The 27,924-nt window shown below is 35.6% G+C and overlaps 1 protein-coding gene across 1 annotated transcript; it reads right to left on the reverse strand.

The window, feature by feature from the left end:
• Positions 1-261: 261 nt before the first annotated feature.
• Positions 262-27,858, reverse strand: ATP6V1G3 (ATPase H+ transporting V1 subunit G3). Its single transcript, XM_004476342.3, has 3 exons — positions 27,747-27,858; positions 5,638-5,738; positions 262-475 (listed from the first exon to the last, which is right to left on the reverse strand). Exons 1-3 carry the CDS (start codon positions 27,826-27,828, stop codon positions 302-304), a joined length of 357 nt encoding a protein of 118 aa, XP_004476399.1. The 5' UTR covers positions 27,829-27,858; the 3' UTR covers positions 262-301.
• Between the last annotated feature and the right edge of the window lie 66 nt (positions 27,859-27,924).

Consider the following 27,924-nt stretch of genomic DNA (forward strand, 5'->3'; position numbering starts at 1 on the left):
CCACATTTTCTAAACTAATAAAAAGAAATAAGAGAAAAAGACAATGTTGGGATCATGTTTTTCTGTCAAATGTCAAAAGATACATTACTCTGTATTCTTAACTTACTCCAAGTTAAATGTCTAAGACTTAACTATTACCAGGGGAGAATGTGTGAATTGTCCATGTGTGATTTATACCATAGTGGAATCTGTAGCTGTCCAGTATATTTAAAATTAACATTTCAATTACTTAATATAAACATGGAGGCATAATCAGCCAGGTGGCATGCATACACCATTTATTGAAGAATATAGTATATGATTATATGTTGGCTCTATAATTCACATGAATTTCTGGTTTCATGTCACAGACCATGCTCAGAAGTTGTTCCATCACATTTTCCATGTACTTGTTGTAATTTCTCTTCAGTTCTTGTATCTTCACTAGTGTTTGCTCTTCTATTTCCTCTGAGAGGTTACTCTGAAAGCCCATAATCTACCAAAACAAAAGAATTCACTGCAGTATACAAAATATTAAAATGTAATTGTTTTAGAAGTTAATTTTGTTTTGCCCTATTTATCAATGATTGCTCTAAAGTATATATATTATACATTATTTTTCCAGGATATTCTCAGTGATCAGACAACATCACTAGCACAATGAATAATATGGTTGAACTTTCTTAGAAAATGGAAGCTGGTCATGGCATGTTACTTCCACTTCTAAGTTACCCTCCTCAAAGTTCAAACTGAATGCTAGTTTATGATCAGTACACTATGCTCAGAAGTTATTTTTATCACATTTTCAAGTTTTTATAATAGTTTCCATGCAGTTCCGGCATCTTCCCTATTGCTTAATTTCTGAATTACAAGTCTGGAAATAAAGTTGGAAAACATTATTAACCCCATTTTTGCTAGGTTTAAAGAGCAAATAACTAATTTGTCTATTTTTAAATTACATTGCCTGAATGGATTAAATCAACAAACTGTTTTTTTCAGAAAGACATAACCATTAGTATGTCCAATAAGCTATTTTTACATGTGTATATCTGTCTTTTGGGGTAATAACTATCTATAATCTTGAAACTTTTAATGTAAATTGAATTTGTTCTGAATTGAGATTTTCTTGACCGTTTAGTTACATTTTATAATTTTAGAGGCAGTTTAACATTTCTTTCACTGATTTCTCTTTAACAGGCAGTAAGTTCCAGTATATTTCATGACCTCCTCTATCCCCTTAGCTTCTCTATCAGGTAATGATTTGACCAAAACATAATTTCACCAAGGGAGCTAACAATTTAAAGGAACTCTGCAGTGAAACCCTTTGTAAAATTACCTTTGCTAAAGCAAACAATCAACTCCTGCTTTATCTCCTTTGTAAACTCAGAGTTTCTTAAACACAGGGTTGTTAAGTCAAGACATCTGTTTTTTTTGTTTGTTTGTTTGTTAGGCATGCTTTTAATTTATTCCAAGAGACTCCAGGAATGATTGACTTCAACTCCAGGATTGCTAATCTATTCTAAATTGTAGAATCCACTTGATCTTTCTGGGTCTTAGAATTGAAATCAAAGGAGGGCATGGGATTCAAGTTCTTTTCTGTTTATAGTCCAGGCAATAGGAGTTTCCCAGTTCAAAGAAGATAATTTTTATAAGACATCAAATAACTTTTACAAAGTAACATTTTGATAAATGAGTACACAAGAAGCAGAAACATATGGACCAAATCTCCTTTGCTAAGAAGTTTAAAAATAGGAGAGAACTACTAATCAAACTAGTTTTACCTAACTAAAATATTTGCAATGTTCGACTACACTCAATTTTGGTTTTCCCCTAAATCAAATGCTTATGTGGTTGAAAAATTAAAGACAAGTAGTTGTGGAACTATTATTAATTTTTCATTTGGAGCAATGGTGAAAATAGTTATTCATAGGTTATTTTAATGCCACTATCCTATATGACTTCGGGAAAGTTAATCTCAACCTGAGTGTCTTTATTTTTAAAATGGAGATGACATCACCCATTTGATTGAATTGTTATAAAAAGTAAACCAGATTCATCAGTGTAAAGTGTGAAGAGCAGTACTATCCAGTAGAAATATAATACAAGCCTCAGAGCGAGCCATATAAGTAATTAAAAACTTTCTAGAAGTCACGCTGAAAAAACGTAAAGGAAGTAAAATTAACTTTAATAATATATATTTATTCAACCCAAAATATTCAAAATATTATTATTTTTTCTAATAAATATAAAAGTTATTACTTTTTAATATGAGGTCTTTAATCAAGTACTCTATATATTTTATACTTAGAAGACATCATCATTTGGCTAGCTGCATTTCAAGTGCTCAGTAGTCACATGTGAAGCAGCCACCATATTGGACTGCACAGACCTACTGCAATAACTGGCAGCTGTTTTATTTGTTGTGTTCTTGCTAAGACAACATGAGAATTTTCTGAAGATATTTACTGTAAGTGGAGTACTTAGCACTGAACCAACATTCAGTAAATATTAGCGGTTATTATGATTTTTCACTGATTGCCCTGCTTGTAGTTTTTTTCTCTTTCCAATCCATTTTGCACTTCCAGAAACTTTGAAGCATCTTTGTAAATAGTCTATAAAATGCATAATAAAATACAAAATAAAATACAATATTATGTCTGAGTTTATCTGATGTCCAGTAATTTGAGTTTCTACAGTGTTTCCTAGACAATACCATGACATTGACTAAACATACACTATTCTAAATGGTCTTTCATAGAAAGAATCTGCATTCCACACTTTTGTATCTATAGCCAGAGTGTGAATGAAACACATAAAGGAATTTAAATGAATGCAGGTAAGCACCCAAAAGGCAGGGGATCAGTGTCATCTTGCTCACTAATGTATTGTGAGCATCTTGAACAGTGCCTGGCACTGTTTGTTGAGTCTAATAGAATAATCAGATCTCCAATATTACTCAGAACTCATAACCTATGTTCTGTTGCTCTTGTTGGCAGAAGCCTGCTGCCTGATTGGACACTGTATAAATCAGAAGTTGTCAATTTAGTGATGTATAAGGATATATTTTGTCACAGTGGACCATTTAAGAACTTCTCCATGTTAGTTTTCAAAGCTGCACTGTTGAGACTGAGGTTGTTGATAGCGTAATGACTGATGATGCTGGTGGGAAATATGCTTTAAATATTCAGTAAGTTTTCTTGTAAGATGTTCAAATGTCCCCTTGGAGGGTAAAGCAGAGCTTCAGGTCCTAACATCACAAGCAAATCACAATTTGGCACTCTCAATGTGTTATAGCTTCACCATATGAATTCAGGAAGACGAATTAAAGATATAAAAATCTTCCATATGCCCAAGGCAACCTTTCTCAGGCTTTTGTTTAGATTCATGGTTCATCTATCTGTCACTTGTATTAACAATGGATTTAATATTTCCATTGTAGACCCAATTTCATTCTGAGCCTGTAATATCTTCTTCAGTAGAAGATGTTGTATTGGATAGCAATGATAAGCAAGGGATAAATAAATCTTTGATAAAACAATATTTGTTGATTTACAACCCATACTGGAATACTTGCTTCTGTTGATAAATCAAGGGAGTTGGGGAAAAAAACTCCATATATAAACAAGGCTAAAAAGCAACACAAAAAAGTAATATTGAAGCACAGCCCCTACGGTAGGCAGAAAACTAGCTTCTTTGGTCTCCTCCCAGACATTCTAGTTGCCCTGGGTTAATGATGATGAGATTTAACTGGAATAGTAACATGACTGACATATGGAGGTCATGCCTAGGAAAGAGGATCTGTGCTAATGGTTTTACAATATGCTTGAAATAGCAGAGGCCTAAACATGTTGACCTCTCTATGTGAGCTTTTGATCAACTAGCTGTGAGATTGGCTTAAAGCTCTAATTGTGAGCATGATGAAGAATTTTAATTATTGTCCAAAGCAGAGAGCACATATCCTAAATCAGACTCACATCTTACAAGACCCTTCTTGAGGATTATTTCAAGAGCTTTAACATAACCACTTTCTGAAATTATGCTTAGTTTTCCTACTATTTAAAAATTTTTTAAAAATCGTATCAGAAATATCCTATATAAGATAATCAAATCTGACTGGTATTAAGGTTGATTATTTTCTCAAGTCTTATTATATAATGGTTATAAAGGGATTCAATAGGAAAGATAAAAGTACAGAAGAAATACTTGGTTATTCATTCTTTCTACAAATATATATTGCATTCCTTCTGGGCTAGATATTTTTCTAGTGTCTAGACAAACAACAGAGACAAACATCCCTGCTCTTTTAGTATTTACAATCTACAAGGAATGATAGCCATTAAGCAAACAGTGATAAATGATATGAAGAGAAATAATGGACTCTAATTGAATATTACTCTCTTTCATTTATGAGGTGATTAGGAGGAGGAATTAAATTGAATAGAGATCAGTGAAAGATACATAGGTCTAAAAGAAGAGGTCTCCAGGGAGAGGAGGTCAGGTGTGCAAAGGCCCTGTAGCCGTGGCTTGCTGGATCTGTTTGGGGAGGAACAGAAAGACCAGTACGGCTAAAATAGAATTTCTGGAGGTAAGGGTATAGGAAATGTGGTTAGAGAGATAGCCAAGGACAACTCATGGGACCCCAATATGCCATGTGGGATTTATTTTTCCAAATATTGATAAGAAGAATTTATTGTTTTCTAGTAATTCACATTATTCTAGGAAGGACTCTTTATTTGTAGGGAGAGCCTATAGGAAAAGTTTTTCCTGTCTTTGGGTCCAATTTATAATACCTAATCCTATATGACTTCCTCATCTACTTACCACTGAATAAAAGCTGCAAACCAAGAGATTTCCAAACATCTTGTAGTTCACTTTGCAATGTCAGGCATCTGCACTGAATTTTATTTATATTTTTATTGTGGCAAAGGGAAAATATTGTATTAACTTTAGTTATGACACACTGAATTTAATGATTTTTTTTTTAGTTCATGTTGTACTTGGAAAGGAGAAAGTTGGCTCTGAAAATTACATGGTATTTATTTTTACTGTAAACCAAATATTAAAAAAAAATACTGGTGTAGGGAAAAGTATTGTTTTACATTTTTCATGAAAAATTTGAGAGAAACCATCCAAACAGAAAATCATGAAGAAATACCAGAAGATTTGGAACAATTTACAAAAATATCTAATTTGGTGATTTGTAAATTTTGAATCCATCAAAGAAAACTTGGCTTCACAAATTCATTCTATGACTTAGTGTCCAACACTTTTTATTAATTCTCTTAGTAAACCACGGATAAAAAATGTTTTCTGAAGTTTTTTTTTTACTAAAGTGTGTTAGCTGGTCAATAATCTGTAGTAGGTATGACATAACCAATTTCTTCAATTTATATATTTAAGAGTATGAATATAGATATATAAATGATAGATATTTATATTGACCCTTTAAATGACAAATCAAAATGCCTTGAAAATAAAATGCAAAATCAGTAATTCTGTTATATTTAAGATGTAGTTTGATACTCAGCCTTCGTTGAACTTTATCTGTTCAAGCCCAGTGTTTTTTGGTTTTTCTCTTATATTCTACAACACATTTTATGTATGTTACTATTTTATATTCTGTGCTGCATAAAAATCAGTGTTGGTATTTATACTTACCTTAGACTGTTTCAGCTGAAACTCCTTATCTCTTTGCATTCTATACTGGTCAATTTCTGCCATAGCTTCTTCCTTAGCTTGTTTTAATCGCTTCACTTTTCCTGAAAATTAACAGTGGCATAGAAAGGTATAGTATTTCTTTTTTAATATAAATGGAATTTCAAGCTTGATTTTTAAAAAATGGGTGATGTCTACATTATTTTTGATGAATTTTTCTACAATGAGAAACTTCATTAAGAAACAAGACACCGAAAGGTTGCTTATTTTTTCAAGTGGATTCTTTAGAACATGGAAATAAAAACTTTCTTTCACACTTACATGTTTAAATGAAATATCTGCCCATTTACTCACAACAGTAACAGCCAGAGAACAGATTTTAGATGTCACTTATGCAAAAAGATATTATTTGGTCAGATTTTCTGTCCTGATTTGCTGCCAGGAATCCTTCAGTCCTCACCAACTGGATCCCATTTAACACTGGCAGATCTCCAAAGGCACCACAAACATGCAACTCAGACTCTATCAAGTGACTGACGATTTTTAAAAAAACATTTTATTGGGATTTTTTCTGACTATAGAATGTCTGATTAAGACCCAAAGCACATCAAAGTAGATTTTTTTTTTTTTGTACTAGCTCTCTCAGAGGGGAACTTGAAAGTGGTTGTAAAACCAATTGTTTTTAATGGTTAGGAGATTTAGTTACACAGCACTCTTTCTTTTATTAAGAGCAAAGGTGTAAGCCCTAAGCCTGCAGACAGCAAGATAAATGAAAGGTTTAGACAAACACAATGCTGTGGGGATCATTAGCCAAACATATAACTTTTTTGAAAGCCAGAATAAGTTTTGGGGTGTTCTAGACTAGTATTAATTGCTGCTATGCCACCACCTCCTACCTCCTTCAGGGGGTTAGTTACTAACACTTTCTGATCATTAAAACTTTATCTTTAAACTCTGAATTATATTAAAGTTTTTTTGGTCTGCATCTATTGCCTTTAAAAAAAAATTAATGAATAGAACACAAGGAATATTGCCTTTCAATTTCATTTAAATGCCTTCATTCTTTTTGTCCATTTAGTATATTTTCTCTTCTCTGATAATGCCTATTAAATTTTTATTTATAATTTTTGCTATATTGTATAGCCCTTGAGCTAAGTGTTTTCTTAATAAGTAGCATAAAAGAAAACCTTTAAAAATGTTTACTTCTCTATTATTTATCATCAATATCTATCTTTATCTAATTTATCATTTTTACTATCATCTATCTATCTATCTATCTATCTATCTATCTATCTATCTATCTACCTACCTAATCTATCAGTCCTCTATTTGTAACATTGGAGCGTAGGTTGTTTCTAAATTTCTTCCCCTGCTATGTCTGAGTTTCTTTGCTACTGTGTATATTTTATGGATAAGGATAGATTCACTGAGTTACAAATCTAAATGTGAGTGTCCTATCATCCTGGGTAAACCTCATTCAGAATAGATATTAAAGCTCTGTCTTTATTCTCTTTGAAATGCAGGGGCACATGTAAACTAATGCTCCTCTGATGCTTGAGTTAATGGCACATTAATAGCAATGCTTACCTTTTTCCTACTTCATTAATGCCATTACTATTCTGTATATACTGATTGCTTCATTCTCTACATTTCTAACCATTTCATGGTAACAAACACATACTCTTCAAGGAGATTCTCTTTTAACAGAGCAAATGGATGACAAATTGGTAAGGAAAACAATTTCTTGATTCCCAGCTCAGTTTCTTATCACTCCTTGTCATTAATATCAGAATAAAAATACATTTAAGAAATATTATCATTTTCTTAGTAATAATGGGTCATAGACGACATAGTTATTTTCTAAAATAAAACACATGAAACATTGTAACTATCATTTGCATAAAATGTGAAATTATTGCTTTCAAAGGTAGGGCTCCATAACACATAAACAAAAAAATGAAGAAAAGCTATGTGTGCCCTACCCCTGAGCAGAATCAAGCACTAAGAGGCTGTATATTAGCTCCATCACACAGTGACAGGCTCAGAGTATGTCTGTGATTCCCCGGTCCTGGCACCAGTCACCTGCTGGTTCTCATTCAATTAAATAGAAGAGCCGCAGGGAAATCGCTGCCGGCGCAGCAATTTTCTGGATAGACTCAGCAGCTGCCGCTGTGTGAGAGGCTGCTCAGCTACACCTGATTTATTCCAGTGAAAGAAACGCGTCTAAAGTCCACTGTTCTGCTAGAGGTGATGCAAAACGCATGCATCATATCCACTCTTTTTAACCTCTAGCTTCCTTGTGTCTGTATATGAAGATGTCCAAATTTAAAAATGATACCTTTTTCTTCTTAAGCATGAAAAACATGACTGCTGTGAACCAAAAGGGTTTCCTATGCTTACTGCTTGGAATTATCTGTATAAAACATGGGGTTGACCACATAGGATAGTCTATATTTCAAGTATTACAATCTAATATTTAGTCCAAAAGTTCATACAAGAACACACAGTCTTATCAAATCAAATGTTCTGATTTTTGTTTAGAATTTCTGGTCATCTTATACATCTAGATTTTAAATACTGCCAATGTAGGCACGGCAATGTGGTGTGGGAAAAGACAGCTTTCATTTATTCATTCAATACTTATTAGACTGTGAATGATGCTAGAAACAGAGGATAGAGAAGTACATATGCTATGGTCCTTGCCTTCAGTAGGCTTAAATAGTGTGTTCTGGAAATGTGTACTTGCTCTTCCAGGTACCAAGAGGAAGTTAAGTAATTCATAAATTGTGGAGTGTATACAAAATCAAGTGAAAATAATGAAACATAAGTTTTGGGTTATTTGTTCTGTCACAACATTTATGGAGACATCTACTACTAAAATTCTAGAGAATCTGTGCTGATCTCTCCTCCCCAACTAGTCATGTAATGCCTTATGTTGACAGAGTAAATCAGAAATATAAAGAAATAAGCTCAGATTTTTGGCGTGGTGGACCCGAAAAGGCTGCTGTGGGAGGACAAGAAAGGTGTATGGGGAGATGACTATGAATATGAATAAACTTATTAACCAGCACAGCAATGGTGAGAGAGTTCATTCTGAGGATTAGGAAGATGCAAAAAGATACTTTCTAAATATTTTTGGGACTCTTTGTAAACAGTTCCACCTCAAATAAAGCCATTGAGACATATGGTTTGTTATTCAGAAGTACCCTACGATCAACAAAACATTACTGAGGTATATTCTGTAGGATGACGTGTGGGGTGTTAGGGAGGAGATACAAGATTCATGGGCTGATTTCCATGTGATTTTAGGGGAAAGGATTAAAAATTCGATTTGGGGCAGATTAAAACTGAACTCTGTGTGAGAGACAGAGGAGGCAGTGCTCATAGATGGAAACTTCCTGGCTTTCTGGTTAAAAGAGGCCAAGTGAACTGAGTGTCCCAAGATACAAATGACCTCTTTTTTTTTAAACAATTTATATATTTATTTTATTTACCTCCCCCCGTCCCCCCCCACTGCCCCCATTGTCTGCTGTGTCCATTCGCTGTGTGTTCTTCTGTGTCTGCTTGTATCCCTGTCAGTGGCACTGGGAATCTGTGTCTCTTTTTGTTGAGTCATCTTGCCGCTGCAGCTTTCCGTGTGTGTGGCACCATTCCTGGGCAGGTTGTACTTTTTTTGTGTGGGGAAGCTCTCCTTATGGGGCACACTCCTTGCATGTGGGGCTCCCCTACACGGGGGACACCCCTGTGTGGCACAGCCCTCCTTGTGCACATCAGCACTGCGCGTGGGCCAGTTCATCACATGGGTCAGGAGGCCCTGGGTTTGAACTCTGGACCACCCCTGTTGTAGGCACATGCTCTATCAGTTGAACCAAATCCACTTCCCAACAAATGACCTCTTGAGGCCCAGAGAAATTTATCCCGTTTCTTGCATTGTTAAACTGGCGTTGAAACTCTTTCTCATTGGGAAGGTGGACTTCCATTTACCACCTTAAAAGGGAATCAGAATTATATACAAGGCACCACTCCTATAAGAAATCAGCAGTTTTGTGATCTTAAACAACTTATCTGGCTTTTCTGAGCCTAAGTTTTCTCACTAAAAACAGATTGAATAATCTACAGCAAAGAGTCATTAGAAAGATTAGTATAGGACATTAAGGTTTTGGGATTTTTTTAATATCATTATTAGGAAAACAGGCCCAAATCCTGAGAGTCTTTTGCTAAGAAAGAGGGCAGCAGGTAAGGCATGAATGTGAGGGAAAGTCCTCAGGCTGTCACTAGGGAAACCTCCGCAGGGTTCCCAGAGGACATCCAGGTGGAGATACTCAGTGGGAAGCTGGATCAACAAATTTAGAATCCAGGAGAAAGATTTGGGTGTTAGTCATCTTGGTTTACGTACTTGGTAGGCATGGCAATGAGGTTTGGACTGAAATAAAAGGAAAATGTATAGAATGAGGAGAGCTCAGGTTAAAACCTTGGGCAATATCAACCTTCAGGGGATGAGAAAAGGAAGAGGAGCCTCTGGAGGAGGGTGAGAGAAGTGACCGGAAAAGTAGGGCAAAAGAAGAGAAGAGAACATTCTGAAAAGGTAGTGGCCAATAGTACCAAATGCTATAGAAAAATCAAATAAAAGGCATGTAACCAAGCAATATTCCTGGATGTCTACTCTGTACCAGACAGAGTTCTAGACCTGTGGGACACGGTAGTGAAAACCACAAGCAGATGAAGTCTCTGCTTTCATAGGGCTTACATTCTAGTAGAGCAGAGGTTCTTAACCTTTTTTCTTTTTTCCCATGGACCCCTTTGCCAGTCAGGTGAAAACCACAGACCCCTTCTCAGAATGTAGCTCGGATAGTTTTATAACACTCAACATTGGACATCAGAGAAAATAAAGATAATAAGTTGATTTTTTTCAATTCAAGCTCAAAGACCCTCCATAGAGGGGTTAAGAACCCCTGTAGTAGAGGGAGCTGGAAAGGGAAAATAGAAAACAAGTAAATAATGTGAGAGTGATGATAAGTTCTGTAAAGAAAAATAAAGGAGCATAGGGATAGACAGTGACGATGTTGGGTGCTAATTTAGATAGGTCACCAAAGATGCACTGATTTCTCACCTGTTAAAAGAAATACCATAAAAAGAGTTAAACAATGGGAATTTATTGTCTCATGGTTTTGAAGCTAGGAGAAGTCCAAAACCCAGGTGTCAGCAAGGCCATACTTTGTCATTTAAGACTGTGACTTTCTAGGGCTGGCTGGCAGTGATCCTTGGGTCCTCAGCTTTTCTGCACGTGGCTATGACTCTCCTTTCACTTCCATGTTCCATTGACTTCAGGCTTCTTGCTTCTCCTATGGTTTTCTTTTCTCTGTCTGTCTGAATTTCACTCATAAAGGACTCCAGTAATCCAGGTTAAAGCTCAATTTGATTAGTTGGGTCACACCTTAACTGAAGTAACGTCTCCAAACGATCTTATTTAAAACGGGTTCATACTCACAGGAATAGTTAGGATTAAGAACATGTTTTTCTTAGGTACATAATTCAAAGCCCAATAGAAGGCCTCCTGGATAAAGTGACATATGAGCTGAGACCTGAATATAAGTTAAAAAGAAATGCTGTGCATATATCTGAAGAGGAAGAATATTCTTGGCAGAAGGAAGAGCAAGAGCAAAGGCCCTTGGTAGGAGGGCATTTGGCTGAAGGAACAGCAAAAATAACAGCAGTGTGGTTGGAGCAAGGAGAGGGTGGCTGAAAGTTAGGCAATGTATAAGAGTAGAAGCAGTGGGACCTGGTTATTTAGAGGTCATAGGGATGGTAAGAATTTTGGTCCTGAGATGCTAAATTCATGAGGATTCTTAGTAAAGGTGTGACACAATACTACTTATGACTTCAAAGGATTTGTTTGACTACTTAGTGAGAATAGACTAGGGACAAGGGAAGAAGCTGAGAGATCAAACTGAAATCTATTGCAATAGTTCAGACAAATGTTAATGATGTAAGACATTGTAAAGTAGCAGCGGAGTTGGTAAGGAGAGGTTTATATTTATTCTGAAGGCAGAACTGAGAGAGATAGAGATGAGTCAATGATGACTCCAAATCTGGGAGAGGACAGGAAACAAGAATGCAGTTTAACTGAAATGCCTCTTTAAGCATTCCAGTGGTTGCCAAGAAGGCTGGTGTTTATGGGAAGCTGGAGATCTGCTGGAAATGTCAACTTTGGGAGTCATACATAGGCAGCTGGAACTTAAAGTCATGGGATTGGATGGGATAACCTAGGAAGTGATTATAGGTAAAGAAGAGACCAGGCCCAAAGTGGGCTCAGTAGAAACTGGAATATAGGCAACTTCTTTGAGAAGTTTCACTAGTGGAAACAAAGAGAGTAAGATAAGTAAGTAAGACAGTCAAGTAGATTTAACAGTTGGAGGATCAGTGAGGAGTTCAGAGACGATGATGTCAGTTGAGCACTGGAGGCGAAGCTGGATACTCAGTGTGGTGGAAAGAACAGGTGTCCAAGTGAATGCCTCCTGGCAAAAATATCCATTGGCAGAACAGAGGCCGCCTTAATTTTCTAACTTTCTAGAGCACTGTCAGTAATGATTGGAGATTTCTACCTGTTAATAATCATTAGTTTTATTCTGTCTACTGTAATTATTTTCATTCAGAAAAAAAAAATCCCTTGGATTTTAGGGGCTGTTAATATTATGATAAAACCAACCTGGTTCAAAGGATGCTATTATTTTGATCAACTACTATAAACAATGGATAAAGTAATGTTACCAAAAAAACAAAGAAGCAGCCTCTCTTTTGGGGATTATGAATGTTACAGGGTTTCTCTTTAGACTCCAATCTATTTTCTCCCATGCCTCAGTTTCCTTTATATTTTCCTTTGCTTTTACTTTTCTTATTTAAAAAAAATAGGTAGTTTTATGTAGATACTGGATTGAATACAAGCAAATGCTATTGATAAATGAAAATGTTCCATGGTTATTATTTTAATATTACCTACTTGAAGAAATGAAAATCCAATATACTTGCAAATACCCCATTAGTCTGTACTATAAAGAAAGAGGAAGTATTTACAGGCCTACAAAACATACGAGACATGCCCATGAAATTCTAATAGAACAACTTTTATTTTATTAGTTTATTAAAATTCATGTCTTCATGAACCAAAGTATTTGCTTAAATAGTGAAGGATTTATGAAAACAAGATGGTTGTTAAAATAATTCAGAATATCTGCATATTTGCAAACTGACAATTGACTGATTTAAAAAAAAACATAGTTGGCATCCTATAGAACTAGAAAAATTATCTACAGTAGTATAGCAGCAACTGTATAATCTAAGTAGAAAGTAAACATATTTTAAGTATTTAATATGCATCAAAATAAAATTCAGTGAAAGGTCTCATAGAAGACCGTGAGTAGAGACCATTGACCTCTCCTATTTTGCTGTTCTCTGCCACAGAAGTCTTTTTATTAAGTAGGGGAACAATATTAATAGCTAATATTTTTGAGCAGCTGCTATGTACCAAGTGATGTTTTAGCTCTTTTGTAAGTATTAATTCAGCTAATCGGTACAACAATGCCATGAAGCAAGTACCACTAATAGTTACGTTTTCAGGCTGAGGTCCAGTGAGTTTAAGAGGTAAGCTGTGCAAGACAGCAAGGGAAGCTGGATTTGCACCCAGGCAGACTGGCTGAAGGGAGTAAGCACTGACCATGGTGTTTCGATAGAAAATTAGAAACATGTGATTTCTTTGGTGATTTGGAGCTGTATGTACCCCAGAAAAACATGTTCTTAAAATTAATCCATTCCTCTGCATGTCAACCCACAGTAAATAGGACCTTTTGATGAGGTTACTTCAGTTAAGGTACAGCTCAGTCCAATCAGAATGGATCTTAAGCCTATTACTATAATCCCAGAAGCAGAATGAAATTCAGACAGGAGAAAGCCACCGAGGGAGCAGCCAAAGCTGAAATCAACGGACTCTTTCTCCCAAGACAAGGGAGAAAGCAGGAAACGTGACTATGTGTCTTGTCATGTGACAGAGGAACCAAGCAAGGATTGCTGGCAGCAGCCACAGGATACCACAGTGTTTGGAAAGAAAGCATCACCTTAATGATGCCTGATTTGATCCTTTTCCCAAGCCTCAGACTGAGTGAATAAATTCCCACTGTTTAAGCAGAACCATTTCACGGCATTTGCTTAAGCAGCTTAGGAAACTAAAACACCTTCACTTATTTGTATTTTTATTTTCAATTGTAATTTTTCTCTTGTTTTATATACCCTGATACCATTTTAAAACAACTCAAATACAAACAAATCAAATAATAGACTGTTCAGGTATCCTTATATCCTTGATTTTTTTTTTCCCTAAAAGGGAACTCAATTATAAACACAAAATTTAGGGTACTGCTGACTCTGGCAGTGAAGCAGAGGGCTGGAATAGAAGCAGTGTGAACAAGGCATTGGTGACAATACAGTTCTCAGGTTGGGTAGTGAGCAGACTTACAGGTATTCATTTTATTGCTGTGTTTTTATGGATATATTATTTATATTCTATTTATTTGTATAATGTTCATTAATTCTTTAACTTAAAAATCATTTTTAAGAAACCTCCCACTGTCCCAGCATTCACAACAGCCAGAGTTATTGATGGAGGGATTTTGGAAATAAAAAGGTTGAGTCCATTGAAAAGGGATAATGTCAAGAGGGAAAAGGAGAGATGAAGGAAACAGTAAACTAGTGGTAATACCAATTAAGGAAGAGACACACTTTAAGAAGCATAGACCCAATATGAAAGGACTCCAAGTCCAGGCAATCAACCTGAAACCAGGGAGAGAGGACCGTAGATAAGGCGAAAGCCATTGTGATCTTCAAAACGATGACCTACATTACCAAGGACCTATTACCAAGGGTCAGCCCAGTCTCTGAAACATCTTCCCAATCTTTTTGTTTTGTTTTGTTTTGTTTTCTAAATCCATGTTTAATGAATAAAGAGAAAATCCAAGACTTTTGATGTTTCTTTCACTTTCAGCATTCCATATCTTGGCGATTACTCATTGTATAGCCCAATAAACCAGCCCAATCTTTACTGAGGACAGATTGGTGGCTAATCACGGATGTTTAATATATACAAATATATATGTAATCAGTAATATATATGTATATGCCTGGAGCTAAGTAATATATCCAGCCGTTATTCAACAGCCAATACCTGGACTGCCATTGCTAGTTCTACTATGCCACCAGCCATGCAACTGCAACAGAACCGCACATTCACTTGAAGACATATCCCAGGAGATATGGCTTATGTAGGGCAGAAGTTCCCAAACTTGGCTGCACACTGGAATTATTTGGGAGTTTTTAAAAATTCAGATGCCTGGGTTCCATCCCAAGAGATTCTGATTTACTTGATATCAGTAGCAGTTGTTATATTGGGAACATTCAAGTCTCCCCCAGATGATTCTAACCAGCAATACAATTTTAAAAACTAATAGAGTAGCTTCCCTTTCAAAATGCCTATGCAGGATCATTCAGTTAAATAAGCCATAACACCTGGGTCAAAAATCAGAGCATGTGTGTCCCTGGAAGTATGGACTAGAAGTCGAGCATTTTGCATAAGATTACACAGTTTTATTGCATGGAGTAAAAGTAGATACTCTGGCCCAGGGTGAACTAACTGTTGAGTGACCTTGCATAAGTTACAAACTTTCCCTCTGTAGCCCTCAGTTTTAGCTCTCAAAAATGAAATGGTTAAATTGAATAATCTGCAAGGTCCCTTCAAGTCTAATATTTTTTGAATCAACACTTTTTTCATTTTAAAAAGAATTTATTAAAATATATAATTTATACATGAACATTTACAAAACAAATGTACATAATATCATATAGGGTTCCCATACATCATCCCACTACAAACACCTTGTATTGTTGTGAAACATTTGTAACAAATCATGAAAGAGCATCATCAAAGTATTAATACTAACTATAGTCTGTATCTTACATTTGGTGTATTTCCCCCCCAAACTACCCTATTATTATTATTTTTGTTCATAAACCACACAATTTATCTAAAGTGTATAATAAATAGCATTTAGTATAATAACTGAGTTGTGCATTCATCACTTCAACCAATATTAGAGCATTTTTATTACTCCAAAACAACAAAAAACCCAAACCACTATTATACCCATATGTTAGCGCTACTAATTACAAATCCTATGATGTGCTTTCACCATTTCTATTCATTTCCAAACATTTACACACAACTTTTTACTAATTCTGTGCAGATTAAACCTCAGCTTTCTGTTCTCTAACCACATTCTTTTCTCTTGTGACCCTATTTTAGCTATTAACTCCATGAGTTTGGTTCATTATATTTAGTTCATAATAGTGAATTCATACAATATTTGACCTTTTGTGCCTGGCTTGGTTCACTCAACATAATTTCCTCCAGATTCATTCATATTGTCAAATGCTTCATGACTGCGTTTCTTCTTATAGTTGAATAAATATTCCATTGTATATAGATATCACAGTTTGTTTATCCATTCATCAGTTGATAGATACCTGGCTTCTTTCATCTTTCGACAACTGTGAATAATGTCATTGTGAACATTATTGTGCAGATGTCTGTTTGTGACACTGCTCTCAGCTCTTCTGGGTATATACTTAATAATGGTATTGCTGGGTCACATGAAAGATCTATATCTAACTTCTATAGGAACCTCCAAACAGAATTTCACAGTGACCGTACCATTCTGTATTCCCACCAGCAGTGAATAAGAATTCCTATCTCTCCACTCCTCTCCAACATTTGTAGTTTTCAATTTTGTTAATGGTGCCATTCTAGTAGGTATGAAATGATATCTCATTGTAACTTAGATTTGAATTTCCTTAATAGCCAGCTTTGCTGAGCATTTTTTTCATGCATTTTTTCACCATTTATATTTCTTCTTTAGAAAATAACTTTTGCCTATTTTTAAATTGAGTTATTTTCCTTTTTTATTGTTGAATTGTAGGATCTCCTTATAAATAATGAATGTTAGACCCTTGTTGGATGTGTGATTATCAAATATTTTCTCCCATTGATTTGGCTGCCTTTTTACCCTTTTGACAAAGTCCTTTGAGGCTTGAGGCACAGAATTTTGAGAAGGTCCCATTTATCTATTTTTTCTTTTGTTTCTTGTACTTTAGGTGTAAGGTTTAAGAGACCTACTACAAGCCTGGTAGATGTTTCCTTATATTATCTTCTAGAAGTTTTACGGTCCTGGCTTTTATGTTGAGGTTTTTGATCCATTTTGAGTTGGTTGCTGTATAGGGAGTGAGATAGGGGTCCTTTCTAATATTTTTGGTTATGGATATCTAGTTCTCCCAGGACCATTTATTGAAGAGTTCCAGAAAAGTGGACTTAGGAGGCTAATTGAAAATCAATTGACAATACATGTGAGGATCTATTTCTGAACTCTCACTTCAATTCCATTGATCAATGTGTCTATCTTTATGCCAATACCATGCTCTTTTGACCACTGTAACTTTAAAATACACTTCAAGGTCAAGAAGCACGATTTCTCTGACTTTGCTCTTCTTTTTTAGGTTGGTTTTGGCTATTCAGGACCTCTATCACTTAAAATAAATTTGGTAATTGATTTTTCTATTTCTGTAAAGTAGACAGTTGGAATTTTGATTGGTATTGCCTAGATCTTCTAATCCATGTTCACAGAATGTCTTTCCATTTGTTTAGGTATTCTTTGATTTCTTTTAGCAGTGTTTTATCGTTTTCTGAATACAGATCCTTTACATTCCTGGTTAAATTAATTTCTACATATTTGAGTCTTTCTGTTACTCTTTTAAATGGAATGTTTTTCTTGATTTCCTCCTGAGCTTGCTCATTACTAGTGAATAGAGACACTATTGATTTTTGCATGTTGATATTGTGTCTTGACATTTTGCTGAACTCATTTATTAGTTCAAGTAACTTTGTTGTAGATATTTCAGGATTTTCTAATTAGAGTAACCATGCCTTCTGCAAATAGTGAGAGTTTTATTTCTCTTTTCCAATTTGGATGCCTTTTATTTCTTTTTCTTAACTAATTACTCTAGCTAGAACTTCTAGTACAATATTGAATAACTGTGGTGACAGTGGGCATCCTTGTCTTGTTGCTGATCTAAGAAGAAAAGCTTTCAATCTTTCCCCATGAGTACAATGTTGACTGTGGGATTATCATATATGTCCTTTATTATGTTGAGGAACTTTCCTTCTACACCTACCTTTTGAAGTGTTTTTATCAAGGAAAGATGCAGGATTTTGTCAAATGCCTTTTCTGCATCAATAGAGATGATCATGTGTTTTTTTTCCTTCAATTTGTTAATTTGGTGTATTACGTTAATCATTAATTGATTTTCATGTGTTGAACTACCACTGAATACCAGGAATAAAACCCACTTGATTGTGATGTATAATTATTTTTATATGCTGTTGGATTTTATTTGCAAGTATTTTGTTGAGAATTTTTGCATCTATGTTCATTAGATAGATTGCTCTGTAATTTTCTTTTCTTGTAGTATCTCTCTCTGGCTTTGGTATTAGGGTGATGTTGGCTTCATAAAATGTGTTGTGTAATTTTCCATCCTTCACAATTTTTTGAATGACTTTAAACAGGATTGGTATTAAATATTCTTGAAATGTTTGGTAGAATTCATTTGCAAAGTCATTTCATTCTAAACTTTATTTTGTTGAAAGACTTTTTATGACTGATTCAATCTCTTTGCTTGTGGTTGGTTTGGTGAATTCCTGTATTTCTTGTAAAGCCAATGTAGATTGTGCAGCTCTAAGAATTTGTTCATTTCATCTAGTTAGATAAGTCTGTCTAATTTGTTGGCATACAGTTTCTCATAATAACCTCTTAAGATCCTTTTCATTTTTGTGGGGTAAGTCATAATGTCCCTCTTACATTCCTGATTTTATTTATTAATATTTGCACCTTTTCTTTTTTTTCTCGCTTTTGATTTCTCATTTTTATTGATTTTCTCAAAGAACCACTCTTGGTTTTGCTGATTTTTTCTATTGTTTGTTGTTGTTGTCACTTTATTTCTGCTCTAATCTTTGCTATTTCTTTCTTCTGCTTCTTTTGGGATTGTTTTACTGTTCTTTTTCTAGTGTCTCCAGTTGTTCAGTTAGTTCTTTGATTTTAGCTCTTCTTTTTTAGTACAGGCATTTAGGGCTATAAATTTCCCTCTCAGCACTGCCTTCACTGTATCCCATAAGTTCTGATATGTTGTATTCTCATTTTCATTCATGTTAAGATATCTACTATTATCTCTTACAATTTCTTCTTTGACCCACTGATTGAGTATTTTTAGTTTCTCTGTATTTGCAAATTTCCCCTTTCTTGCCTATTATTGATTTTCAGCTTCATTCCATTGTGATCAGAGAGGTGCTCTGTATAATTTCAATCTTGAATTTACTGAGAGCAATGTTATGACCCAACATGTAGTCTAGCCTGGAGAAAATTCCATAAGCACTTGAGAAGAATGTATAACCGGCTGATTTGGGGTGCAATGTTGTGCATATGTCTGTCAGGTCCAGTTATCAGAAAGGGTAACTGTTTCCTTGTTGATCTTATGTCTAGTTATTCTATCTATTGATGTGAGTGGCATATTGAAGTCTCTACCTATTATTGTAGAGACATCTATTTCTCCTTTCAGTTTTGCCATAGTTTCCTTACATATTTTGGGACACCTTGGTTTAGGTGCATAGATATTCATGACTATTACTCCTTCTTGGTGGATTGTCATTTTTATTAATATATAATGGCCTTCTGCATCTCTTATCATTTTTTTGCATTTAAAGTCTGTTGTGTCTGACACCAGTATAGCTACCCTGGCTCTCTTTTGGTTATTGTTTGCATGAAATAGCTTTTTCCAACGCCTATTTGCATCCTAGGGTCTAAGGTGAGTCTCCTACAGACTGCATATAGATGGCCATATTTTCTTATATATTCTGTTAGCCTAAGCCTTTTGATTTGGGAGTTTAATCTATTAACATTCAATGTTATTACTGTAAAGGCATTACTTACTTCAGGCATTTTATCCTTTGGCTTTCATATATCATATCTTATTTTTGTCCATATTTTTACCTTTTGATCGTCTTCACTTCTACACTTTCCTTCAAGCTTTTCTCTCCTGTCTTTTCTTTTCTGGATGCAAAACTCCCTTTAATGTTTCCTACAGAGCTGGATTCTTGTTTATCTGTGAATTTTTTAAGCTCACCATCATATTTGAAGGACAGTTTTGCCAGATAAGAATTCTTGGCTGGCAGTTTTTCTCTTTCAGTACCATATCTATCATACCACTGCCTTCTCACCTCCATGGTTTCTGAAGAGAAATCCACATTAAGTCTTTTTGGACATCCCTTGAATGCGATGTTTCACTTTTCCCTTGCTGCTTTCAGAATTTTCTCTTTATCTTTGGAATTTGGCATTCTGCATATTATGTGTCTCGGAGGAGTTCTATTTGGATTTATTCTAATTGGAGTACACTGTGCTTTCTGGACATGTATATTCATGTCTTTTATGAGAGGTGGGAAATTTTTGGCAATTATTTCCTCAAATAATCTTTCTGCCCTCTTTCCCGTCTCACCTTCTTCTGGAACTTCATAACACATATGCTGGTGTGCTTCGTGTTATCATTTAACATCTTGAGCCCCTCTCAATGTGTTCCATCCTTTTCTCTCTCTTCAATTTCAATTGTTCTTTCCTCTATGTCACTGATTCTTTATTCCATGATTTCAGATTTCCTGTCATGTGTCTCTATTGTATTTTTAATCTCATTTATTGTGTCTTTCTTTCCCATAAATCTGCTATCCAAGATTTCAATTTTTTCTTTGTGCTCACTCAGTGTCTTCTTAATGTCTTTTATTTATTTAGCCATGTTGTCCTTCAACTCCATAATATGATTTAGGAGATTTGTATAAACCTCATTGATTAGCTGTTTCAAGTCCCGTGTCTCATCTGGAGCACTGACATGTTCATTTGCCTGAGTCATATTTTCTTTTATATTTGTATGGCTTGTAATTTTTGGCTGATGTCTAGCTGATTCTGATGCTGAGTTTACTCTGATATTCAGTATGCCTAGGGATTTACTGTTAAGTAGCTGTGAGGTACGACTGTTCTTTGACTCTTAGTTCAACTGGTTCTAGATATTTAGAATTCCCCTTATTTATGTGCTCAAACCAAGGCTAAGGACCCCATAATGGGATGCAGGCCAGTTCCAAGGGCCTTGGGGAGGGTGGCATTAAAGGCACCTGTTTGCCTCTTTTATTTATTTTTCTTTTTAATGCACTTTTTTGATCTGGTCAGCAGATGGTGATCTTTGACAAATCTCTAAGTTCAGATCCCAGGTACTAGGGGAAATACATTCTGTGTAATTCCTCAGGCAGTAGAGAAGGACTGGTGGTAGAGAAGAGTGGTAAAGAAGCAATGTCCTCAGGGCTGGCCAAGCCTGCAAACAAATCTCAGAGGGAGTTCTCCTGCCATGGCCAGCCACACCCTCTCTTGCTCTTCAACAATAGCCAGAGGCAGTAAGGAGAGCTTTTGAGAAGGTAAATTATCTTTAGTTCCCAGCCTGCTCTCAGGACAAACAATGTCATCACCCTACCCTACCTGGAACTATGTAATGCTTCCAATGGAGCAGACCAAGGTTGCAGGCCAAAATCTGAATTTTCTGTAGGTGTCTCTCCCTCTCCCCTTTCCTTTTGGAAGAGGAGCCCTGCAAGCCGCTCAGTCCTTAGGCACTGCAGTCCACAACTGCTACAGTTCACAGACTGCTATTTGTTCAATAAATGGGGGGGGGTTGGTAACCCATTGCTGTTTTTCCAGCTCTACTCTTGAGGACTTTTCAGCCAGCTGAGACTTCTTACCTTCACCCCACTCTTCTGAGTGGTTTCTGCCCTGGTGTCTTGAACTCCAGAGCAGACCTCCAGACAGTTGCTGCCTGTCCTCTAGCTGCTTTTTCTTTCTGGAAAAGAAGTGATCCCTCTGTCTCTCGAATCCTCCATCTTCCTGTATGTCTTCTCAATGTTATTTAATGGAAAATTACCCAAGATTTTTGGGGGAGCAGGATAGGGCAGGGGAAAAGGAGAAGAATAAGATTGAGAAAGAAGGGGGTGGCATGGGGAATCAAGGGGTGATAAAGACCAGAAAGCTAAAATATGGAGAGAGAGGATGGCTGCACTTGTGCCTCCTCCTCTCTTCACTGCCATCTCCCCAATTCTCCTTTCCTCTGTCCTGATAGCATTAAGTAGATCAGGGTTCCCAATTGTGCACTATTAACATTTTGTTCCAAATAATTCTTTGTTGTGGAGGCTATCCCGGGAATTGTAGGATATTGAGAAGCACCCCTGGCCTCTTTTCCCTGGATACTTGTAGCACCTTCCCAGTTGTGACGACCGAACTGTCTGCAGATATTGTCAAATGATACCTGATGGACAAATCTACAAATCCGTTACTTAAGAAGACATCTCACTGGATAATGGGATGCCAGTCTTCTCTTCTTTCAGGCAGAACTAATCTTCTAAAAGCATTTTTATTTTTTATTAGAGCAGTTGTAGGTTTACAGAAATATAATATAGGTGGTACATAGCTCCTCTCTACCCCCTCCCTCCATGCAGTTTTCCCCATTATTAACATTTTGCCTTAGTGTGGTAACTTTGTTAAAATTCATGAAACAATGTTAATATAATTATGCTATTAACTTTAATGCACTGTTAACATTGTGTTGTACAGATCTGTGGTGTTTGTGTGTTTGTGTGTGTATGTTAACTTGTATACAACCTAAAATTTCCCTTTATTCCCTTTTCGAATATACAATTTAGTGAAATTAATTTATAAGCAAAGTTGTGCCTCCGTCCCCATCATCCATTGCCAAAACTTTTCCATCACTCCTGAACAGAAATTCCATACCAATTAAGCATTAACTCCTCATTCCCCTTCCCAACTTGGCCCCTGGTAACCTGTATTCCAGTTTCTGACTTCATGAGTATGCTTATTCTACTTATTTCATATAAGTGAGATCATATGGTATTTATCCTTTTGTATCTGGCTTATTTATTCAGCATGATAATTTCAAGATTCATCCACATTGTTGCATGTATCAGGACTTCATTCCTTTTTATAGCCAAGTAATATTCCATTGCATATACATACTACATTTTTGTTTATCCATTCATTTGTTGATGGGCACTTGGGCTGCTTCCATCTTTTATCAATTGTAAATAATTCTGCCATGAACATCATTGGACAAATATCTGATTCCCTGTTTTCGATTCTTGTGGGTATATACCTAGAAGTGGAATTTCTGGGTCATTTGGCAATTCTTTACTTAACTGGTATGCGTCTGTTTTAGGATCTTATATTTTTTTGATCCTTAAAACATCCTCATCATATATATTTTTCCTTTATTTTTCTTTTGAAAAAGAGAGACTGAAGCTCAGATATGCTAAATAACTTACACAAAGTGTGGCATTTTGAGGTCATTTATGAATTCCAAAAAGAGAAATATTATGTTTAAAAACTAATCTATCATCTGGGTATGATACCCTTTGATTGCATTGAATTCAGTTAAGGGGATGTTGATTAGATTACTTGATGAAATTGCTTCAGGGCTTTCAATTAGACTATGTCAGTGAGGCATGACTCAGGTTGAGTCTCTGCCCCTTGCTGGGTCTGATAAAAATGGACTCTCACTCAGGCAGACAAAAGATAAAATAGAGCCAGCATATTTTTGATTCTGCAATGTGAGAGAGAAGATCCCTTAAGCATGAGTCCCCCAAGAGGCAGGGCTCACAGAGCAGCTCAAGAGGATACCAGCCCTGCTATATGCCTGATAGCTTACAAATGAACTTGAGAAGAAAGCAGAACAGCTGAGACTGATATAGGAGTCCTGGAAAGAGACAAACCTTGTGTCAGCTTGCAGCTGAAAACAGAGCAGCAGAGCCTGAGAGAGGAAACCCAGAAGGGAAGGCAGAGATTGCCCACCATCTTTCTTCAACACAGAGCAGCTGGCTTTGGTGAGAAAGCACCTCTTATGGTATCTTGAGCTGGACTTTTCGTGGCCTTGGAACTGTAAGCTTTTACTCCAAACAATACCTTTATAAAAGCCAACACATTTCTGATACTTTGCATAGGCAACCCTTTGGCAAAACAAAACAAAACAAAAACAAAAGCAAAACACAAAGAAACTTAGGTTTTCAACGAGAGCTGATTGAATGCTTTTCCTGTTCTGGACTCCACATTCCATTGTATCAAGCCTGTTCACAATCCTGTCCACTCCTTTCAAATGTTCTTTCTCACTTGCTGTATCTTGAGGGCAGGGACCTGTACATTCCATTTCTACACACTTCACAGCCTTCAGGAGAGTCCCTGATATATCAAGTCCACAACTCCTTATCTGTTGCCTTTAAGGTAAAACTTGAACACCATATTCTGTATTATGTAATAGCTGCACCAGGGTCTGAGGCAGTACTCCTTAGTACATATATAATACATCAATAATTATATTAAGTCAGACAGTTTTCTGAGTTCTGGCTCCCATTTATTAGTCTTGTATTTTTCTGAAATGATTAGTAGGATCTGCTCTGTCCCCCTCCCCTCCCTCTCTTTTCTTCATATATATTCAGAAGTCCTGCCTTTACAGAGACTGTATTTACAATTTCTGAATGACTTTCACATAAATGAATTTAAGAAGGTACTAATTCTTAATCTGTATTCTGCCTTAATATATGAGGTTTTCAATTGAATCTCTTTATGGAAAAATGTAAAAGGAAAACATATGGATTTCTGACATTGATGGCTATCTGCATTTCTCTTGTCATTATTCCTTTTTGTTCATAAACATACAATTTAAACTGTACAATCAATGGCATTCAGTATAATCGCAAAGTTGTACACTCATCAATCAATATTAGAGCATTTTCATTACTTAAAAAATAAACAATAAAAAACAAACCATTATCATAACCATATGTTAGCTCTACTAATTACAAACACTATTTGTATACCCTGATAAGTGGACCTAGGAACTCTGAGGTAAGGTGAGGAAACTCCATAAAACAAGAGAAAGGAATAATGGTAAAAAGTTGCTTGGAACTGTTTAGAAATAAATAGAAATGGTGAAAGCACACCATAGTGTGGAAAGGTATGGAACCCAATAAATACTTATTGATGAAATACCCAAAAGGAAATAAAGACTAGAGGAATCTGAGGGAAGTTACAAAATACCAGGCTGCAGAGGCTGTATTTCTATTTTGCCATAGAATGTCTAAGGTGTGAATAGAATGGGAATGTTATTTAAGTTGCAACTCTAAACTGCTGTCTGCTGATAGTTTTGTAAGAAAACAGCTTCTACCTAGTGAAAATTGCTTCAGAGTCTCTGTGCTTTCTGAGACAAACAGGACAGGCTGATATTTTCTGCTAAAACTGAGCACAGAGACTAGTTGTTGAACGTCAAAATATTTTCCAAAATGTTTTTAAGAGCCTGGATATTTACTATATCTGGTTGAATAGTCTGCTTAAATATTCCTGTACAAAGTCATAATAGACCAAGGGAAAAACATATACAAGTACTTTCAGTTATTGGCAAGTAAAATGAACATTTTGTACACAAATGGTGCAATACGTATTTTTCAATACTGGCTTCTGAGGAAAGATTGCCTAGTCACAACGTGTTCACAAGACTAAAGGAAAATAAGTGTGGCCTGTATCTCTGTTTTGAAATTTGAGGCTAGGCTGTTCTTGGTAGCTCACATCCCAAGCAATTTGCATGATTAGCAGTATTTTTCTTATTTTCTAATGACTTTGGAAAAGAGATTGTTGGTAAAAATTGTTTGAACTGTACTTTAATATCAGTTCTCCATGTGTTTAATATTGTCATTTTGTTTCTTCCACAATAAGGAAGCAAAGGTAGCATAACTATCACATTTTAAAACAGTTTTCTGTTCTGGAAATTTTAAATGTGATTAAAAAACTTTAAATAAAAAGTAAGTGAATGTTCTAGCCTTTTCAATTAGCATATCATTGACTGCTTTGTTTTCTATAATATTACTTCGTATTCAAATCATCTTGCAATCATGGTCGTGGTTTGGTGTAGAAAAAGAAATTGAGAAGTAGGTAAAATTTGTTTTTGTTATCTTTCTTCTTATGTACTCTACCATCCCCGCATGGAGTCTTGCTTTTATGTTGTTTGTGCCCTCACTGCCTAGTGTTCAGGATATCAATTTATTTAAGAAAGAAAAATGATTTTACTTGTGGTCCAAATCCCAAGTGGACTACAGTACCTCATTTACGACTTCCTCTCCTGCATTACAATGGCCTGTTCCTTAATTTCACTCAATACATTTAAGTTTTTGTCAGTACCTACTCTATAATAAATATCACTCCATTCACCCAAAAAATTACATAAATAACATTTGTAAGGTGTGGCCCCTATCTCACTGGCTTGTGAATCTAATTGCAGAAGCAGAACAATTAGAAGGGAGTTGAATGACACTACCAATTGTTATAGATTAAATAATGATATGATATGGAATGTGATTGTGGAACACATAGGCTTTGGCCTCAGGGAATCTGAATTTGAATTATAGATTTAAAGCATAGTAGGTTTATGATTATAAAAATTATGTGAGTTTTGAAAATTATAATGTTTCAGATCTAGGCTTGGAAATCAGGAAAACCCCATCTAAATTCTGTCTCTATCATTTTCCCTTGGTGTGACTGTGGGCAAGTTACATAATTTCTCTAAATATCAGTTTCCCCCTCTACAAAAGTGTCATAGTGAGGAGTAGAGGAAATAAAGCTTTGAGCACAGTACATGGCACTAGATTAACTATTGTTTAATTAATTAATTATATTAGAGAAGTTGTGGGTTTACAGAAAAATCATGCATAAAATACAGGGTCCCCAAATACCACCCTATTATTAACATTTTGCTTTGGAGTGGCACATTTTTTACAACCGATGTAAGCAAATTTTTATAATTATGCTGTTAATTATAGTCATGGTTTAACTTAGGGATTGTTATTTGTATTGTGAAGTTCCATGGACTAAAAAAAAATTATCTTAGTACCATGTGTATAACCTAAAATTTCTCCCTTTTAAACACATTCAAATATATAAATTATTGCTGTTAATTACATTCACAAAGTTATGCTACCATTATTACCATCTGTTACCAAAAATTCTCCATCATCCCAAATAGAAACTCTGCATATTTTAAGCCTTAACTCCTATTTCCTATCCCCACCCTGGAAACCTATATTCTATGAGTTTGCTTAATCTAATTATTTCATATCAGTGAGATCATACATTTGTCCTTTTGTGTCTAGCTTATTGTTGTTGTTTTTATGACCTTGGGCAAAACACCAATGCTCAGGTTCTGTGCATTAAAATTGGAATAATTATATCTAATTCACATGGTTGTTATGAATATCAAAGAGAGAAGAAATGGAATTGAAATTTATTGAGAATATTCCATAAGAGAGTATATATACACATTACTAAGTAAAAACAGAGTTACAAAATTAGAATAAAAAGGAATTTTTAAATATTGGAAATAAAAATTCCTTAAGAGAAGATTAAGAACGAGATATTACCTGTTATTTTCCTAATTTTATGGAACAGGAAACACCTACTTACAGAGGATAAATAACTTTCTTAAGGTTGCTCACTGGTGACAGAATTTGGATTTAGTTTGGAAGCTGTCCATCTCTTAGTCATTACATGATATTGACAAAACTGAGACACAAGAATATTAAGGAAGTTGTAGGACCAAGGTTTAGGCCCAGGTGCCTATAACTTCAATGCCTGTGATATTTTCACTTAGTATGTGCCCTCTTGAAAGGATGTAAATTAGGCAACTTCATACCAACTTTAGTGCTGAGAGACTTATGGTTCAGTAGTTTTAAGGAACTGGCCCAATATCTCACAGTGAATGTGTTGGAAATGGTTTGAAATGAGATCTGACTGACCCTAAAGTCCATGCTCATCACACTGAACCTAGCTCTGCCAGTTAAAGAATATTTGAGACAAACCCTTCATAAATCAGACAACATGAACACTTACTCTTTTTGGCTTCCTCTAATTTGTCCTTGGCCCTTTTTTCTGCCTGAAGGAGCTGATGGATTCCCTGAGACTGGCTGGTCATGGCAATGTGCTCTAAGTCAGGTGGTTTCTGTGAAGTTTGGTAAGTGAGGGACTCATTTATCCTTTCAGAAATCACTACATAACTCAGATTGTTGTG

The sequence above is a fragment of the Dasypus novemcinctus genome, chromosome 13 (assembly GCF_030445035.2).
Source record: "Dasypus novemcinctus isolate mDasNov1 chromosome 13, mDasNov1.1.hap2, whole genome shotgun sequence".
Lineage (NCBI taxonomy): Eukaryota > Metazoa > Chordata > Mammalia > Cingulata > Dasypodidae > Dasypus > Dasypus novemcinctus.

Bases quoted from the DNA above. Each gene is read 5' to 3' on its own strand.
- ATP6V1G3 (XM_004476342.3), bottom strand. From the start codon at position 27,828: ATGACCAGCCAGTCTCAGGGAATCCATCAGCTCCTTCAGGCAGAAAAA. The intron at 5,739-27,746 runs GTAAGTGTTCAT...GTTAATTTTCAG, and splicing joins ATTAGAGGAAGCCAAAAAGA to GAAAAGTGAAGCGATTAAAA. The intron at 476-5,637 runs GTAAGTATAAAT...TTGTTTTGGTAG, and splicing joins TTCAGCTGAAACAGTCTAAG to ATTATGGGCTTTCAGAGTAA.